Here is a 20381-nt window from a genome sequence, read left to right as displayed (position 1 = left end):
ACTTTGGGGTTGCCTTGGGATGAGAGCTCAGTACTAGTTGTGAAGGAGTATGGAAAGCCTAAACTCCCAATCCTTTAAGTAATTAATGGCAGTTGCTTGGGTACAAAGTCCTGTGATGGCCTCACAAGATGATTTATTTAATTTTGTAAAAGGCATGCATGTAGCCATTGTTTAAAAATTTTATTAATTACACTCAAACTGGAATATAATTGTTTTTTGTTTTTGGGTTTTTTGTTTTTTTTTTTCCTTTTTTAGATCCAGGGAAAATGGCACACTTTGGTCTCTTATTATTGCTAAGTTGATCCTTTCCCGAAGCATTTCGTCTGATGAAGTAAAACCACATTATAAGAGAAAAGAAGGGTATTCTTATTTCGAATTTTTATCTTGTAATTTTTTGTAATTGGTCACCTTGACAATCCCTAGCTAATGAACAGTCTCTAATGAATCAAGAAAATGAGGTTTAGGAAATGAAGAAATTAAAGGAAACAAGAATTGAAGACTTTAAAACAAATTGTTTTAGGTTAGGGACACAATAACTTTATAACCTTTTGTTGTGGAATTTTATACTTTAAACAAATAGCATTTCATAAGCTTGTTTTCCGCAGAAATCTTCCTGGTAGAAATCTTTCTTTTTTCCCTCCTTAACATTCTTCTTCCATCACTTTATTTGCAATGTGAGGGTGATAGAGAAAGTTACTTACTGCTCTTAATAAGGATTATCCTATTGAAGTATGTTCTAGAAATGCAATAAGTGTATTCTTAAGGGAAAGAAGTAGATTATGGGGTTGGACATGCTAGTGAAACTCAGCTTCAAATTAATACTTTGCTGAAATTTACCAAGAAGCATTTTGAATTTACCGATTTACTGAGAATAATTCTGAAATGATATATATATGCTGTGGCACAGCAGAATTCTGCAATAAATATTGATTTTTTTTAATCTTATTTAAAACATTTTAAAACCTTTTTATTTTGAGGTAACTGTAGACTCACATGCAATTGTAAGAAATAATACAAAGAATAAAAAATAATAACACATATACCCTTCATCCAGTTTCTTCCAGTGGTACCCTAGTACAAAATCATAACCAAGAAAATGGCATTGATATAATCCATTGAGCAGGCTTACATGTGCGTGTGTGTGTTCTATGTAGCTCACATGTGACCACCACCACAGTCAGGTATAGAACAGTTACATCATAAGGATCCCTTGTGTTACCTTTTATTGCCCTAGGCACTTCCCTTCAGTCTCCTAATCCCTGGCAGCCACTAATCTGTTATAATTATGTCATTTAAATCTCTATAATTATGCCATTTATTAAGAATGTTATGTAAATAGGATAATACAGTATGTAACGTTTTGATATTGGCTTATTTACTTACTTACTTAACTTATTTATTTATTTATTTGTCTGTTTGTTTATTTATTTATTTATTTTGGTGGCTGGCAGGTACAGAGATCCAAACCTGTGACCTTCGTGTTATAAGGCAGATATTGGCTTTTTTATTCAGCATAGTTTTTAAAAATTTTTCTGTTTATAAAAGTAATATGGAATTAACTGAAGAACTATTAGAACTAATTATTAATGAGATGAATATATATTTGACATACAAAAATTAATAACTTTTTTATTCACCTGTAAGAATAAATTAAAAAATAGTATGGGGAAAAGACATCTCATTCACAATGACAATAAAACTGTAAATACCCAGAATTAAATTAAAAAAAAAAAAAATGAAGATCACAAAATCAGATGGGTAAATTGTAAAAATGGTTGTATTGATCTATAATTTTAATGCAATTTCAATCAAAATTTCATGAACAATTTTGAAAAACTTGATAAACTGTTGTAAACATAGTTTATATTTGAAGGAAAAAGTGCTCAAGAATGGCTAGGAAGTTTTTGAAAGAAAAAAGTGAGAAGGACTTACCCTACCAATTATAAAATATACTATTTAGCTATAGTAATTAAGCAATATAAAATTGGAGAATAGACAAATCAATGGATCTAAATATAGAATTCAGAAATCAATCCACACGTAAATGTGAATTTAGTTTTTGATATACATTGCATTTCAAATCACTGAGGTGAGTCAATAATAAATGATAGCAGAAAAATTGGACATGTGTTTGAAAAAAATGAGACCCCTCTTTTACATTATATAGAGAAATAAAGTGTGGATAAAAGCTAAATATTTAAAAGAATAGATCTATAAAAGTATTAGGAGAAAATAAGAGATTCTGTGCAGTCGTCATGAGGAAGATCTTTTTAAATCAAAGCATGAAAGCCAGAATTCCTAAAGGAAAATCTATTTTATTTTGTAAAAAGGAAAACTTTTTGCAACCTAACTGCCCATCAGTGGATGAATGGATAAACAAAAATGTTGAATATGCATACAATGGAATAATATGTATTCCTTGAAAAAAAACAACAGTAATTCTAACACATGGTACAATATGGATAAACCTTGAGGACATTGTGCTGAGTGAAATAAGCCAGTCACAAAAAGACAAATTCTTTGTGATTTCTTTTATATGAACTACCTAGAGTAGTCAAATTCATAGTCAGAAAATAGAATGTTGGTTGCCTGGGGCTGGGGGAAGAAGGGGATGGATAATTCTTGTTTAGTGGTTAGAGTTTCAGTTTTGTAAAATGAAATGAGTTCTGGAGATTAGTTGCACAACAGCGTGAATGTACTTAACACTGGTGAGCTCTGTACACTTAAAAATGGTTAATATATAGATTTTTTTTAGGTATAATTTTGTCACAAAAATTTTAAAAACTGGAAACTTCTGTATGACATATAATAAAGATATAATAAACAAAGGTTGCAGGGACAGATGACAAAATGGGAGAAGACATTTGCAAATTACCAAGAATTTCCATAATATATAAATAGTTCTTATAAATGAATAAAACCATCTAAATTGAAAAATGTGTCAAGGACTTGCACAGGCAATTTATAGATGAAATGGTCAAAGGTAAGTTGATTATGAAATGTGAAATATGAAAAGATTTGCCTTCATAATAATGGCAGAAGTACAAATTAAGGTACAAATTAAAATTAATTAAAATTAAAAGCAGCACTTTCTATCCACCATATTGCCAGGAAATAAATACTTAAGTGTGCAGCAAGTCACTTGTACATTTTTGGTGAAAGTGTAAATTGACACTTTTTCCAAAAGCAATTTGAAATTACCAAAATAGAATATATTCAAGTGCTTTGATATTGCAATTCTACTTCTAGGAATCTAGCCTAAAGAGGTATTTACACACGTGTAGAATAATATGTGCTCAAGGACATTTGTTGCAGCATTATTTGTAAGAGCAAAAATTTGGGGGAGAAAAACCCCAAATGTCCACTGATAAGGAAATAGTAGTTGAATTATGATACACTCATAGAAAGTGTTATGTAGATCTTGTTTTTGTTATGTAGCTTTTAAAATAGAATAACATATCTATATTTTGAGAGAAACATCTATAAAGTACGTAAGTGGCAAATAATAGAAAAGTATATTACAGTGATTCCTTTTATGTAAATAAAACCCAACTGTATATGTATGAACATACGTGAATATCAGTTCAAAGAAAGGACATGTAACTGGTAATATTTAAGTTGAATAAATTGACTTTTTTTTTTTTTTGACGACTGGCTGGTATGGGGATCCAAACCCTTGACCTTGGTGTTATCAGCACCATGATCTACCAGTTGAGCTAACCAGTCGACCCTTAACTGACTCTTAAAGAGATCATAGTCTCATATTGCTAGTGGCTAGTGTAATTTTTAACAAATCATACATGGGGGAAAACTTACATATACTCATTTCAAAAATTAGGAATATGCGGAAAAGAAAAAGTAGCAACCACAACAAAAAAAGATCCACAATCTCATCATCCAGAATCAGCACATCTCAATCTCTTATCATAGTTTATTAGTCTTTTTGAATAGTGTGAATAAGAGGAATATTATGAAATAACTGCATATTTAGAATAAATATAATTCATATTTTTTTCTTTTCTTTAAACAGTTTTTTTCCACTAACAGAAGGTAATTTGCATACTATTCAAAGTTTGTGTCCGTTTTTGTCAAAAGAAGAAAAGAAAGAATTTAGCGCTCAATGTATACCTGCTCTTTTGGGCTGGACTAAGAAAGATCTTTGCAGTACTGATGGTTAGTTGCTCGATAATAAATATTTCGTTAATTTAATTATCGCTTGAGATGAAAGCAGTGTAGTTTTTAGTATATAAAACTAAGCCTAGCAGATTTAATTATGGCTGATTTGTTCCTAGTTTATATGGATGAGTTGGAGAGTGGCTATTATCATTTTGCAGTACAGAAATGTTATAGCCTTAAAGGAAGATTTATACTCACAAATACCTTCTCATCATTTCTTTTTCATTTATAGCTTTTAAAGTTATACCTCATTTCTCCCTAGTCAGCCAATGATTGAACATATAAAGGCAGAAGAGAGAATAGCTTTTGTTGTAGAGACTTTTGAACATTGCACTTTATTCATCCGCTTATTAATTTAATAAATAAACACTATGAGCACCTGCTATATGGCAGTTCCTATTGTACAGAAGACAGATGTAAATAAAGTTATATCACTTGGTAAGTGATGTAGAAAAAAAGATATGCTATGTATGTAAGTGGTAGGAAGGAAGGAATTTCCATTCAGCTTTGAGGGTATCAATGGTGATTTTACAAAGAGAAATATTTCAGCTGGGTGTTTTAGGATAAATAGTTTTCCATATGGCCATAGTTGAGGGAGGGCATTCCTGGCACACAAAACTATACAAGGATGCAGATAGTTCAGTTTGGCTGGCATTTAAGGTAGAAGTTTAGGGACAGAGGGTGTTAAGATGCACCAGAAAATGGATTTTGAGAAATGATAGGGATTCTAAAGAGTGGGGACTCCGTAAGAGCTTACTAGATGTAGTAATTGCTTATTGAGTGATGAATATATTAATTATGGAGTAGTGTGTTCTATTTTCCATCCTTGTTAACTTGCATTCTATAGCTGTGGTTTCTTTTATTTTTATTTGAGAGGTGAATATGCTGAATATGTCCTGTACTTAAGAAACCAAAATAAAAAACAGCATAGATTAGTTTAAAGCACAATTGTTTTTCACTTACTAATTCCCTATTCTGTGCTAGGTGCTGTGTATGAAGACAGGGTCTCTGCACACTGGAGCTTACAAGCTCATTTGTTGATTCTTTAATATAAGCCAGTTTTAGAGTTCTTAACTTGGGCACTTCTCAAGAGAGAAGCCTCAAAGACTTTCTTATAATAGCAATACAATTTTATAATTTTTTTAATTTTAATTTTTAATTTTACTTCAGGGGGGTTTGGACATCTTGCCATTTTCAATTCTTGTCTGCAAACAAGAAGTGTAGATGATGAAGAGCTATTGCATGGTATATTAAAAATTATAATATCCTGGAAGAAAGAGCATGAAGACATTTTTCTTTTCAGTTGGTAGGTGATACTTTATGCTATGTTTTCCCCTTATATACAATGCAGACCCACATTATTTATCTTAAAGTCACAATTTTTTAGAGTAATAGGATGGTAGACATTTAAGTCAGTCATTTATAAGTATGGTATATGAGATTTAAAATAGGATATTTTCCAATTTAATGTTAATATAATTCTTCAATGCTTTTCAGTTTTTCATTTTTGTTTTGTCTTTATTACAGTAATCTATCAGAAGCAAGGCCAGAGGAACTGGGTGTAAATATAGAAATAATTCGTTTCCTTTCCCTATTTCTGAAATATTGTTCATCTCCTTTGGCAGAGAGTGAATGGGACTTCATCATGTGTTCCATGTTGGCTTGGTTGGAGGTAAATTAACTGGATATGTCATCACCTCTGTTGGATCTTTGTGCATACGTGTATATCAGAACTATTTACTAATCTTTAAGTAATGATTGTAATTAACTCCTTGGCAAACATTGAAAACACTTTCTAAATGTTCTCACCGGCTACTGTTTAACAAAATAGTAAAATGATGGTTTAATGACTACCAGCATCATTCAGTGACCAAGTCTCCTGCTATTAAAATGTTCTTTCTCTTAGCTTATTTTAATATAATGTTTGCAGCACAGCCTTTTCAGGTTTTATCTTTTCATGACAAATTTTTTGGTATTTTTTGGTTGTAATTAAATTATTTCTAAAATGTACTATGTCATTATTGCCAGAGTAATACATTAAAAACAAGCAAATTCTGAGGGAATTAGTGTACTTTTTTTGACCCAAAAGAGCCAGAGGTATAATACATGTGGGGTCCGAGGCATCAAGTCAGTCAGGCTTAGTTGGTCTGAGTCTCTGCTTTGCCTGCTTTTAGCTATGTGACTTAGCTAAAACAACAGCTCGAACTGTTTGAGCCTAAGTTTCCTTATTTTGAAATAACTTAGTAATGTGCAGCTTGCAGTATGCTACTGAGAAGGTTAGAGATGTGTATTTAATGTGTCTGACTTGGTAAATGGTAAGAGAGATTGTTTTCTTCCATAGTTGAGAAATTAGAAGTGGCACTTCAGAATAAATTGTTCACTAATGATTTTAATTTCTAGTATTTAATTTGGAAAAAAAAATTACTTCGATATAAAATATATAAAGTTTTCCTGAGACTATACACTTCAACTGCTTTTTATTTTAAAATTCAAAGAAATGAATGAGAAGTTTCTCTTTATTCTCTTTATTTGTATTGTTCTTGTAGAAGTCTGCTTACCTATTTCATTTTTATTGTTTCTTTAGACAACAAGTGAGAATCAGGCATTGTATTCTGTTCCACTTGTACAGCTGTTTGCCTGTGTCAGCTGTGATTTGGCCTGTGATCTCAGTGCTTTTTTTGATTCCCCAACTCCGGACATCATTGGCAATCTTCCTGTAAATCTAATCAGTGAATGGAAAGGATTTTTTTCCCAAGGCATCCACAGTTTGCTTTTACCTATTTTGGTGACTATTACAGGCAAGTGAAAAAGGGAATAATAATAAGATTCATTGAAAATGACTTGTTGAAAAATTCAAAACAAAAACCTAGGATGTTTAAATGAAACGGTATTAACAGTAAAAGAAAAGAGCCAGAAGGGAAAGCTTGGCTTCTCAGAAGCATGATATGTGCTTTTGCTTTACAGACAAGAATTGAAAAACTGGCAGGGCATCCAGTGACCACTGTAAATTAAAATAATAGTAATTCAGATAACATGAATAGATTGCATGAATAGAATCTCTATTGAACATGTGCTTTCTTTTTAAAGGATGAGATAAAAGTCATTAAGACAGTTGAGATATACTGAAATATGTTCAGCTCATGTTTCTAGTTAGGACTGCTCTAATGTTTATGTCTAGTTTTTATTTTCTTAAAGGACATTTGATTGTGAATCAGTCAAGTTATATCACTAATTTTCTTTTGGGGTGTGCATGTTTCTTTCCTTTTTGTCATCAGGAGAAAACAAAGATATATCTGAAACATCCTTTCAGAATGCCATGCTGAAGCCCATGTGCGAAACATTAACATATATCTCAAAGGATCAACTATTGAGTCACAAACTTCCTGCAAGATTGGTTGCTGGCCAAAAAACAAACTTGCCAGAATATCTCCAGACCTTATTAAATACATTGGCCCCGTTACTTCTCTTCAGAGCTAGGCCTGTGCAAATTGCTGTTTATCATATGCTATACAAGTAAGAATTCTTCCAATTGAATCAAGTTACAGTGGTCTAAAAAAGTATAATATATATTTAGTTTTTACTTTATTAAAAAATGTCAAAAAAAAAGGAGACCTATGTATTTAACAGGGACTCCAAGTTGTTTGATCTTTTAGGCCATTGTTCTCCATACACAGTTTATGTTTAGCTAGTCCTGATCATATGTAGTTATTTCAGAGAAAACTCATTTAAAAATATACTCATTACAAAACAAGTATTGGCCTTTCTGCTCTTGAACATGATTTAACAATGTACAGTTTAATATAAAATACTTTAATGTCTTAATTTCCAGATTGATGCCTGAATTACCACAATATGACCAGGATAATCTAAAGTCATATGGAGATGAAGAAGAAGAACCAGCCTTGTAAGTTCTTTTTAATTTGTTTTATTAAATTCTCATAACCCATCTCACAATATCTTTAGAAGACTGAAGCTTGGAGAAGGCCTGTGTTTATGGACTGGGAGAAGGAAGCCACAAGGGAAGAAAGATCACAGAGGTAAAAGGGAGAACCAAGCTAGAGTATCATAGAGGAGAGTTTGAAATGACATAAATAAGTATTTCACTTTTTGAGAATCTCATAAGTCCACCTGAAAGTGTTAATAAGTATAGTAGTTCAATAAAGAAGAAAACTAAATTACATTGTCATATATTAATGTGAATGTTAAATTTACTTTCCTGAAAAGAGATACGGTTTTAGGATTTAAAAAAGCATGTGTTTCCTGTGTTTATCATTCTGATTAATAGTGATTATTGTGACATCTTTTTATTTAATACTGCTAGATAGTAAGGAGACATTATGCAGTAAGATAGAAACTAGGGTGACATGACAAAGTTCAAAGTCTAGTCCTTTCTTTGCCCTGTATAGGATGATAAATGGCCTGGTAGGACTTAAAAGCCCTAGTAGTTCCCCTGACTAGCTGGGAGACTTTGTATTAATCATTTGGCTTCTCTGGGTGTGTGATTTTTTTCATCTATAAAACAAAGTTGAAATACATGATTTCTAAAAGTGTCTTTCCTAGAGCTAGCCCGTGGCTCACCTGGGAGAGAATGGTGCTGATAAGACCAAGGCCACAGGTTCGGATCCCTGTATAGGGATAGCCGGTTAACTCACTTGGGAGAGCGTGGTGCTGACAACACCAAGTCAAAGGTTAAGATCCCCTTACCGGTCATCTTTTTAAAAATAAATAAATAAATAAATAAATAAAACTGTCTTTCAAGGGCTAAAATGTACAGTCCATATTTTTATAGCACATCTTTCAGATTCTGCTGTTGTCATTATATGAAATTAGCACTTAAAACTATAAAGGGGAATTTTTTTTGAAGTTTTTTAAGAGTAGAGAAAGATTTTTATAAAATGCTCAAAGTTTATAAATGCTGTCAATTTGTTAAGGGATGAATTATAAACAAAACTGTGATGGTTAATCATTGATTCTTAGGTCGCCACCGGCAGTGCTGATGTCTCTTCTTAGCATTCAAGAGGACTTACTAGAAAATGTTTTGGGGTGTATTCCTGTTGGACAGATAGTTACTATTAAGCCACTGAGTGAAGACTTCTGTTATGTTCTGGGATATCTCCTCACTTGGAAATTAATACTTACTTTCTTCAAAGCTGCTTCATCCCAGGTAAATAAATATATGACAACTTTTGACAGTTCTGTCCAGATGTGTTTCTCTGTTACAATTCTAAACACTTCCTTTCCCTCCTTTTGAATAAAAAGGAGAAATGCTTTACATTTTAATCAAATCTTACCTGGTTAACTTCAGACGTTCTGCTACTAAGTTTACTTCTGTCCCTACTTCTTCACCCCTCCAAGCAGTTTTTGCAAAATTAATTAATCCCTGAAATGTGCCTGGATCAAAATTTTTAAACTGAGTATAATCACAAGTCCTTTTATTACATTTATATAACATTTAATTTTGTGCTACCATAGTTGTAATTTCTGAACAATTGGATCTTGTAATTTTTTTTTTTTTTTGTCAATTTCTGACTCTCATGGAGATTTCAGTTGATGCATCATTGGAAAATTACCTTATTTGAAAGTAATTGTTCAGAGAAAGATCTATGAGGTATTACCTATGAAATTCAAACTATTATCTCTAAGTGGTGAAAATATCCTATCATAACTATTTTTCCCAAATTAGTCTAGCAGCCACTAGATGTCTCTGTTGTCTCATGTTTAGTAAGAAAGACCGAAGAAACTGGAAAGATCTACTTCAGTTTTTATTTCTTTTAGAAAGATCCCCACTTAAAAAAGAAGTCTCAAATTTTGATTGAATCAGCCTAGTAAAATATGTGCCTTCTTTGACAGGTCAATTCAAAAAGACTTAGTTTATCACTTCATATATAAATTGTGAATAACTTCATAGCATTCATTTTTAATGTGATTTTTCAGAATTCTTAAATTATAAATCATATTGTTGCTCATAACCCATATCCTGGTACAAATATATGAATCTATGCATCTTTGCATTTGTAAATCTAAGGGGAAATTCAAATCATAGAGGCAACATTGATGTAGTTGTCAAATAGATTAGTTTTACTTCTCTCTTCAGGACTGTCACTTATGTTTGTGATTTAAGCTAGTTTTTTTTTTGCTGGTGATGTATTTCAAGAGCTCCTTGTTGGGCTGTTATTTTTCTTTCTTTCTTTCTTTTTTTTCTGTGACCGGTAAGGGATTCGTAACCCTTGGCTTGGTGTCGTCCACACCGCGCTCAGCCAGTGAGCGCACCGGCCATCCCTATATAGGATCCGAACCTGCGGCCTTGGCGCTCCCAGCGCCGCACTCTTCTGAGTGAGCCACAGGGTCGGCCCCGGGCTGTTATATTTCTTAAAATACTGTTGATCTTTAAAAAACCCACAGATTGAGGCTTCTCTGTATAAGAATTCTGTCCTTGTCATCTTATATTAAGGAATTAGGAAAATGGCTATACATCATCATCTTCATTAAGTTGGGATGGGGGCGGGGGTGCAAAGAATTACACAGCAGCATTTATTATTGAGCCTAAAACCTGAACTGAGCTGTGGACAGATAAACCAGAATAACCCAATAAATAATACTAATTTGGTTAATCCTAAAATAAACAGAATTAAAAAAAAAAAAAACTTTAGTTGGTCCTAAATTATGGGTTGTTCTTTAACTTTCTTCTCAAAAAATCATATTGAACTGGAAACAATGCTGTATGTGTGTTTTATAGCTTCACTAAGCTGTATTTCACATACCATAAAATTTATCCATTTAAAGTGCACAGTCTGTTTTTAGTATATTCACAGAATTGTGCAACTATTGCCATGATCCAATTTTAAAACATTTTCAACATCCCCAAAAGAAACTCATACCTGTTAGTAGTCACTTTCCATTTCCTCTCAAACCCCCAGCTCCTGGCAAACACTGATTTATGTTAAAGCCCATTGATATGGCTGATTAATTTTTTTTTAAATTGTTCTTTTTTCTCCAACTTTTTATTTTGAAAAAAATTCAAATTTACAGAGAAGTTGGAAGAATAATTCAGTGAAAATTCATATAACCTTCTCCTAGGTTCACAGATTTTTAACATATTGCTGCATTTGTACCTATTTTCTCTATATTAACATTTTTCCTGCTGATCTGCTTGAAAGTAAGTTACAGACATCATGGTGCTTTACCAAAAGTATTTAAGCATTATATTTCCTAAGAACAAGGACAGGTTTCTACATAAGCGTAATACAATTATTATACTTAAGACATTTTGGGCCAGAGTGCAGCCTTATAACCAAAGTCATGGGTTCAGATCTCCATACCAGCCAGCTGCCAAAAAAAAAAGAAATTTAATTTTGATGCAATAATTTATAATTTGTCTTTAAATTTCTCCAGTTGTCCCAGTAATATCTGTTATAGTTTTATTTTCTTCTCTATTAAGATTCAATCAAGGATTATGTTTACATTTGTTTGCCAAATTAGTTTCTTTAACCTATAATTCCCTTTTCTTTTTTTCCCTTGTCATCATTTTGGCCAGTTTTCTGTTGTATAATTTGGATTTGTATGATTGTTTTCTTATGACTAGATTCTGGCGAGTTTTCAGCAAGGGTACTACTGCACTATTTGTATATATCCTTAGCGTATTACCTCAGGAAGTACATAGTGTCAATGTGTCCCTTTATTGATAATGTTAAGTTGATTACTCAATAAAGGTAGTGCCCCCTAGGTTTTTCCATTGTAAAGGTACTTTGATCAATCTATTTTAAGAATTTATTTCCAATTTTATGTCTTGATCCTGGTATTTGAGTATTCATAGTGTTTAGAAAGTGATGTCTTTGTACTAGGAGATATATGGAATCGTGAAAGAAATCATGTTAAAACATACACCAAAGAACTGCAAAGTAAATGTGAAAAATGCACACTACATTATTGAGGGACAAGGAGGAGTTGTAAAGCATGGATCTCACACAGATGCCTATACTCCTCCCAGTGGTGCCAGATTTTTCAATTTTTGAAAGATAAACCAGAAATCCATATTTTTATGTGAAATTTCCTTACTGATGAAACAACTGTGAGAACACCTGAAGACATTTTGGCCAATAGTTTGTGCTGTCTGTCCGAAAGGCATGCTGGAGTGTTTGATAAGGGGTGAGGTCAGCCATGTAAAATGAGATTAGTTTTAAGCAGGAATTCGAAAGATTAAGGACAATGGTGTGGAAGGAATGTGCAGAAGACTTGGGAGGAGAGTGTGCAAGTCAACTGTGGGGAATGGTGACAAGATTTTCTTGGCTCAGAGATTCCAGGTCAAGATAAGTCTTATTAATGGGGAGACAATTTGAGAAAGATGTTAGAACCAAGTGACTTATAACGCAGGGACAGTGAGGACATTTGCTAGTTTATAAGGAAAGGAAGCAGTGCTACATCATATGGCACATTTGGAAAGTAAGAATGTGGCATATATTTTGTAGGACTCTTCCGTATAATTCTCAGTGTTCAAATTAATGCTATTTTTATTTTGTTCTTGTACAACCTGTTATACTTTGATTTGTTCTTTTCTTGGGTTAATTGGGTTTACTAACACATTCTTTGCTCTCCACCAGCTTCGGGCTCTGTATTCTATGTACCTTCGGAAAACGAAGAGGTTAAATAAATTGCTCTATCACCTGTTCAGGCTTATGCCAGAAAACCCAACCTATGCAGAGACAGCTACTGAGGTCTCAAATAAGGACCCTAAAACATTCTTTACTGAGGAGCTCCAGCTGACTATTAGAGGTCAATAAGATATGTTTTTGTGTTCTTTCTTGGAAACTAGGTTCAGACTAGGTTGTATTAAACTTTCCCCTGGGGGTGTGGAGAATAACCCCAAACATGGGTGCTGGCTGTGAGAATGTTTAAAATGTAAAATCTTCTATATTTCTCTAAATAGGACAAATAATTAGATCTTATGGGTAAGGTTGTGAAGAATTTAATAAATGTTTGAAGCATAGTGTTTTGAGACTGTTATCTTTTAGTCTGTAAAGAAGTATTTGTTAAATGATAACATTTTGTAGGCATGTAAATAGTCTTTAGTTCGGGAAACAAAGATGAGTAAAATATATTTTCTTCACTCTGGGAGCTCAAGTTTTAGCTGAGAGGATAGGCATGCATGCTTCTAGCTGTACTAGTGTTATAAACCACTTACTAAGACTAGGAATTTTTAAAATGCCCTGGGGATCTGAGGATGGACTGCATCATGTGAATATTGAGGTGGGTATTTTAGGACTTTTGCATAGCAGGTTGGTGAGCTCTGAGGAAAGTGAAGGAGGCCACACTCCTTTTCATAATTTAGAGCAAAGAGAATCATTCCATTCTACTTGTGGTCTTTCATGTGAAACATAGAATGCTATTTCTAGGTAGATTTTTCAGTGTCAGTTGGGATTTTTATTCTTTTTACTTTTTTTTCCATTTGTATGGCTCATTTGGAATGTGTGGGAGGATGCCAATACTCCAGAGTTCTGGTTTCTCTGGTACGTTTGTCTGATGAGCTATAGCAGTATTGTTGAGGAGTTAACGATGACTTTCTATGGAAAATACTAATATTAGTCTGTTTTCTATGTAAGAAATACATGTTTACTAACTAAGAATTTGTTTTTTCCTCAGAAACAGCAGTTCTTCCATACCATATTCCACATTTGGCTTGTTCAGTCTATCATATGACGTTAAAAGACTTGCCTGCCATGGTTAGGCTGTGGTGGAATAGCAGTGAAAAGCGTGTTTTCAATATTGTAGATAGATTTACAAGCAAGTATGTCAGCAGTGTTCTTTCTTTTCAAGAAATATCTTCTGTGCAAACAAGTACACAACTATTTAATGGCATGACGGTTAGTATTGTCTTGACTTTCTCTAGAAAAGTTGTTTGAATATTGGTTATGTCTGTCGTTGTGAATATCATTACAAAATTATAGCCCTTGATTCAGAATTTACAGATATTGTCTAATTTTCTGAATCTTGTGTCAAATCTCAAAATTACTTAATGTGTAGATTGAAATGGGGATTTCAGTTTCATTTGCCTACTAAACAGGTTTTGTGGGTTTTTTGTTTTTTTGGTTTTTTGGTTTAGTTTGGTGGCTGGCCAGTATGAGGATCTAAACCCTTGACCTTGGTGTGATAACACCATGCCGTAACCAACTGAGCTAACAGACCAGCCCCTCCCCCCACTAAATAGTTTTTGAGCATTCCTTAGTTCATTCAAAATATATGTTGGAATGCTTACACATTATCATCCTTTACAGAGTTAATCTTCTGACTTCCGTATTTCCAGGCTAAAAACCATAGCATCATTTAAAATTTCTCCTTCTATCTCAACCTAGATATTAACTAGTTTCAAGTTTAGCTAAGTCAACACCATAAACTCTCTCACATCTCTACATAACAAATGCCAAGCACTGTGTACTAATCACCTGGGAAATGAACAGTTTAGTAGTGTCAGATTCCTGTCCTATAATAACAGATAATCTAATTGTGGGAAAAGAGTGATACTGATAATGTTTTTTGCGTTAGAAATTGGGAATTGACACCTTAAGAGAAAGAGTGCTCTGTGATCTAAGTGGGAAAGGTTCACCTGGCTGAGGGGTTTAGGTGAGGCTTTATGGAGGATGATAACTTTGAGGTGGGTAGGATTTTGTTATTTTTCATTAAATATGAAAGGTATTTAATGTAGAGAAAATAGTATGGCGAAAGCAAAAGGATCAAGATGAGAACATAATTTATGATTCCCAAGTAATGATGAATAACCCAGTATTCATGTAGAATAGGATTCTGGAAGGTGAATAGTCAGAGCAGACTGCCTCAATGATGAATTAGAGCCATGTTGGGAAAGCCCTCGAATAACAGTCTAAAGCATTTCGTTCTGTTCAGCTACTGAAGATCTTCTATTCAGGCAGTAGGATAGTCAGAGTTACATTCTGTGAAATTGCTCTGACTGAAATATATAGCACGGGCTCTTGACATAGAGCTTGGATAGAAATGAATAGTTAGGGGAGATTTTGGGGGTAGACATTATGAGCAAATGAGTAGGGCCTGAGTGAGGCATTATCAGTGGAAGTGCAAAATGAGGAGAGATGTGAGAGAATTTATGGTGGTGATTTAGCCAGGCTTGAAACTAGTTAATATCTAGGTTGAGGCAGAAGGAGACATTTAAAACGATGCTCTAGTTTTTAGCCTGGAAATAAGAAAATCAGAAGATTAACTTTGTAAAGGATGATAATGTGTGTTTTGTGTTGAGTTTGTAATGCTAGTATGAAAACCAAAAAAACCAGTTGATAATTGGCTCTAAAGCTCAGGAGAGTTACCTGGTAGAGAAAGACTTGGTAGACGTAGAAGTGATATTTGATACTTTGGGTGTAGAAGAGAAAGAATAATTAATAACTTGTTCTGTCATTTTTCTATTCAAAAACTATTTACCAATTATGTGACAAGCCTAATATAGTAAGTCATACTTTCTTAATGAATAGTATGTTTATTTTAAAATAAACTTTGAATGTCATAAAATCACCATGAAACATGCTAGGTATTTAAACCTATTTATTAACTATCTTGTGTCAGATCAATGAATGTGTTTACCTGCTTTTTCCTTGATTGAAGACTTTAGTTGCTAATAGTCAACCTATCAAAATGTTTTTTGAATGAAAGAGGAATTTGGCAAAAAAAAAATATTACCTTTCATGTGTTGCAGGTTAAAGCTCGAGCTGCTACTCGAGAAGTAATGGCTACTTATACTATTGAGGACATAGTCATTGAGCTTATAATACAACTGCCTTCAAATTATCCACTGGGTTCAATAACAGTGGAAAGTGGGAAGAGAGTTGGAGTGGCTGTTCAGCAGTGGCGGAACTGGATGCTGCAGTTAAGCACCTACCTCACCCATCAAGTAAGTTTCTGCTTAAACATTTGGCTTTCCAAACTAGAGAGAGATGTTCTGTCTGAAAGGGCAGTTAAATACAAAATATATCTCTTCTGCTTAGTATAGAAAGATATTAAATTTCCTTGGATAAGCAGAAGATAATATGCCTAAACGGCTTGAACCTGCCACATCTGTTTTACTTTTTAGGGCTCTATAATTTTCTGTTGTTTGAGAGAGACTGACTTTATTTCATTGACATTGTAGAAGATGTAGAGCAGTATATGGTATTAAGGAAATTGCTTTAGGGAAAATCTTTTGAAAGATACTTACCAGATGGAATACTTTCTGAGTGACTTTTAATCTTACATTTCAACTCTCCTTTGGTTAGAGGAATCCCGATACTCTCAAAGACCTTTGACCTTTAAACAAATTATAAGTCTTTTCCAGTTCTGTTTGCACATTGTGATGTATCTTAGGCATTGTACAGTAAAGAAAAATTATTTTAAAACAAATATGTTAACCAATATCTCAGAGCTGGGATAAATCAGTTGAGAAGGTGAGATAATTTTGTCATTTGCAGTTCAAAATTAGAACTGATCTAAATGATTTAATTATTAAAAGAGTTTCATCAAACAACAAGCTGAGACTATCTGACTTGAACTATTGGTTTAGAAGCCTTTAAAGACTGTCTTTAATGGAGAAAAATTACATCTGGTTCTTAAACTTGGGAGGTTATTTAAAAAACTAGCATTCATAAAACTTAGGAGATGTGAAGGTAAACAAGCAGATTTTTAATTCAACTTTAAAATTTGTGCAATTGAATAAAAATAACATTGATGGTCTATAGCATATAGTGACTCTTTTCTTTTTCTTTTTTTTTTTAACAGAATGGAAGTATAATGGAAGGTTTAGCATTATGGAAAAATAATGTAGACAAACGTTTTGAAGGTGTTGAAGATTGTATGATCTGTTTCTCAGTCATTCATGGTTTCAACTATTCTCTTCCCAAAAAAGCCTGTAGAACATGTAAGAAAAAGTTCCATTCAGCCTGCTTGGTAAGTCTAAAGAGAAATTAGCTTACTTATATTTTATGTATTTAATATCTTACTTTGGAAAATAAATCAATATATGTTAAACTCTTAATTGTAGTTAATGGGAGACATATTAAAAATAATGTATGTTAAACTCCTAATGTAGTTAATGGGAGACATACTAAAAAGTTATTTTTCAAAATCTGCAAAAGATAATTAGTAATTTACTGAGACTGATAGCATCAAAACACTTAAATAAGTGGATGTTTCTTTCTTTCATGGCTGGCCAGTATGGGGATCCGAACCCCTGACTTTGGCATTATAACATTGTGCTCAAACCATCTGAGGTAACCAGCCAGCCCATGGATGTTTGTAATAAAGCACTCAGCACTTATGAAGTAGATGGTGTTGGGAGATCTAGACCATGAAGGAGACTACCAGAATTGGGCCTGGGGGCATCTGGCACCAGAGCCCTTTATTCTTTTTAAACTTGTTATCGAAAAGGAAGTTGCCCTATGTTCACTTGCTTCACAGGAGATCTTATATCTTAGTGGTTGTGTGTATAAACCTAGGTAGAAAGAATCACGGTGTAACTTTTAGAAGTAATACTCAGTTGTGTTGATTTTGGAGGTAAGAGGAGAGAACAAAAACTTGTGTATTCTCCCTTATTCACTTTATCATTTGAAAACTACTTTAGATGTATATATGTAAGATGACAGCTTAAAAAAGTTATTTTAACATGTAAAACTTTTTATTTTTCAGTACAAATGGTTTACATCTAGCAACAAATCCACTTGTCCACTCTGTCGTGAGACTTTTTTCTGAGATTTTTTTTATTGGCAGTAATCCCTGAAGTAAATCAATCAAAGACATTGGATTTGGATCCATCTTAAAATGTCGATGTGAAGAAGCCAGTGAGAATTGCTTTTAAATAGAACCTTCTCTGGAAAATTATTTTGGTTAATGAAATGATCCTAAAATAAGGTTTACTTATCTTTAGATTACTTTGTAAATGTTTGGAAACCTTTTCTTTTACAAAAGAGTATTACATATTTGAGAGAAAATATTTATATTAATGGTTTAATCTCTTTGTATATTTAAAAATAAATATGAAAAAAACCCTAAATTAAAGGATTGGAATTTGTGAAAAATTGTACAACTATATTATACTGATAAACCTATTCAGTTTGTTGATCTGTGTTCTAGAACAGTCCAAGTGAGGCAAAATGAATTGAGAAAGCTGATTTATATCTACAGATATTTTAAGACTTATTTATTAGTAATGACAAAAAATTAGTAGTATTCTGATATTTGTAGATTATTTTAATGATAGAAATGATACCAAACTATTAATATGGCTTATCTTAAGCTACTTGAGGCATGTCCTGAAATCCTGTATATAAAAGAGTGTAAACTGAACTATAAGGTGCCTCCATTTATCAAGGGTTATGAAATTCAGAAAATTAAATTTATGACACTGACCTCTAGCTTGTGGAAGAATTATTTTCATGTATTAGTGAAATTTGAATTGTAAACATGTCACTGAATTTATTACTCAGTTTGAGCGAGTCTCCAGAGGGTGAGAATTTGAGAGAAATGGTAATTTGATTATTTCATTCATGAAGCAGAGCGGTAGTTATCCGTCTATTGAGAGGGAAGAAGTAAATGAGTATTACTGAAACTTAAAGATTGATGGAAAAACAAAATATTTTAAAAATGTTGTAGAAGGTTTTCAATTTTGTAAGCAAATTTTGATATTCTTACCAGCCAAAGTTCTACAAATAAAATTTGATGGAGCTAATTTTTTTCCAGCCTTCAGAAGAAATGAAAGTTAAGAATTTTAGTACTAAGTAAAATTTAGTATAACAGGCTGATATGGAGTAGGTAAAAACTTGCCTTTTGCCACAACACCATTACCCTTAAAAATTGTGCCCAAAATATGAAAGTTTGGAACTTGGAGTAATTTTATTGCAGTCTTCCATTACATGGGAAATAGCATATCTAAATAGCTACATTGAAAGATCAGCTAATCATTTGTGTTGCAAATGTTTGATTGGCAAAAAGCAACTCATGTGAAATAAAATTACTGCTTACTATCAACTGGGTAAAATGACTGTTATTGAAACAGTATGACTGGTCAGAGGATTATATTTGACATTGAAGTATTATGTGTGAGTTATAGATCTCTTGAGTTGTATTTGTAGATGTAGTGCTGTCCCACTTTTGTTTGTCTCCTAAATTTTTCTGTATAGTATTTATCTTCTAGCCTTGAGGCTCAATGAGTCAGTAAGTGAAGTACAGATAGCAAAGTTCTACTACCTCTTCTTAACCCCTTTCTTAAAATACTCTCTATCTGTGTCTCTCTCTGACATACTAATCTCAAAAGGTTGTGTTATTCCCCTATGAAAGTTACACATTTCTTTTAAAAATGGCTTTATAGTAAGACTTTATTTATAACCTTCCCAGTATTGGTACTTCTTGGTTCTAACCCAAACCTCAAGTAGAAAAGAAAAGGGAATAATGGAATGGTGTTTTCCACATTAGGGTGTCAGGTTCTTAGTGAAACACTATAATTAAGTAATTACAGTTAAATAACTACTTTTCGTACTTAGGACTCTTAATACATTTATTTAAGATTGTAAGTATAATTGTAAAGCTTGTTACTGTTTATATGCTAAAGAAAAAGCTTTCCAAAATAAGACTGATATTCAGAATACCATGTTAAGGTTTTATTTATATAGCTTTGACAACTCTAACAAAAAGGATAGCAGCCTTAAAATTTTAGCATAGGGACATTTTAAAATTGCATGAGATTCAAACCCCATTAGCAAAATTATTGATTTAAAACCCCAAAGTAGCGTGCCTGTAGTCCCACCTACTCGGGAGGGTGAGGCTGGAGGATCGCTTGAGCCCAGGAATTCTGGGCTGTAGTGCGCTATGCCGATCAGGTGTCCGCACTAAGTTCGGCATCAATATGGTGACCTCCCAGGAGCGGGGGACCACCAGGTTGCCTAAGGAGGAGTGAACCGGCCCAGGGTGGAAACGGAGCAGGTCAAAACTCCCATGCTGATTAGTAGTGGGATCGCGCCTGTGAATAGCCACTGCACTCCAGCCTGGGCAACATAGCGAGACCCTGTCTCTTAAAAAAAAAAAAACAAAAAAAAAAAAACCAAAGTAAATTGCCAATTTTAAAATTTATTTTTGACCCTGTTATTTATTATATGCTCTAATGTATGTACATAAGTTTCTCTGGCTTAAATAATTACTATGTTATTACCTGATACGTTTTTGTGGTG

At 33.2% G+C, this 20381-nt stretch overlaps 1 protein-coding gene across 2 annotated transcripts in view; it reads left to right on the top strand.

The window, feature by feature from the left end:
• LTN1 (listerin E3 ubiquitin protein ligase 1) overlaps positions 1-20381 on the top strand; it is a 49880-nt gene extending 29499 nt beyond the window's left edge. For both annotated transcript variants that reach the window (XM_063099960.1, XM_063099952.1), the window contains 13 exons: positions 256-360; positions 4031-4173; positions 5347-5482; positions 5704-5848; positions 6761-6974; positions 7452-7689; positions 8006-8080; positions 9154-9340; positions 12774-12945; positions 13813-14033; positions 15887-16081; positions 16942-17109; positions 17848-20381. In XM_063099960.1, the coding sequence (XP_062956030.1) occupies positions 256-360; positions 4031-4173; positions 5347-5482; positions 5704-5848; positions 6761-6974; positions 7452-7689; positions 8006-8080; positions 9154-9340; positions 12774-12945; positions 13813-14033; positions 15887-16081; positions 16942-17109; positions 17848-17910 (2062 nt within the window). In that variant the 3' untranslated portion in view covers positions 17911-20381. The remainder of the gene's footprint in view (positions 1-255; positions 361-4030; positions 4174-5346; positions 5483-5703; positions 5849-6760; positions 6975-7451; positions 7690-8005; positions 8081-9153; positions 9341-12773; positions 12946-13812; positions 14034-15886; positions 16082-16941; positions 17110-17847) is intronic.

The sequence above is a fragment of the Cynocephalus volans genome, chromosome 1 (assembly GCF_027409185.1).
Source record: "Cynocephalus volans isolate mCynVol1 chromosome 1, mCynVol1.pri, whole genome shotgun sequence".
Taxonomy (NCBI): domain Eukaryota; kingdom Metazoa; phylum Chordata; class Mammalia; order Dermoptera; family Cynocephalidae; genus Cynocephalus; species Cynocephalus volans.
This window is presented reverse-complemented; position numbering and strand designations above follow the sequence as displayed.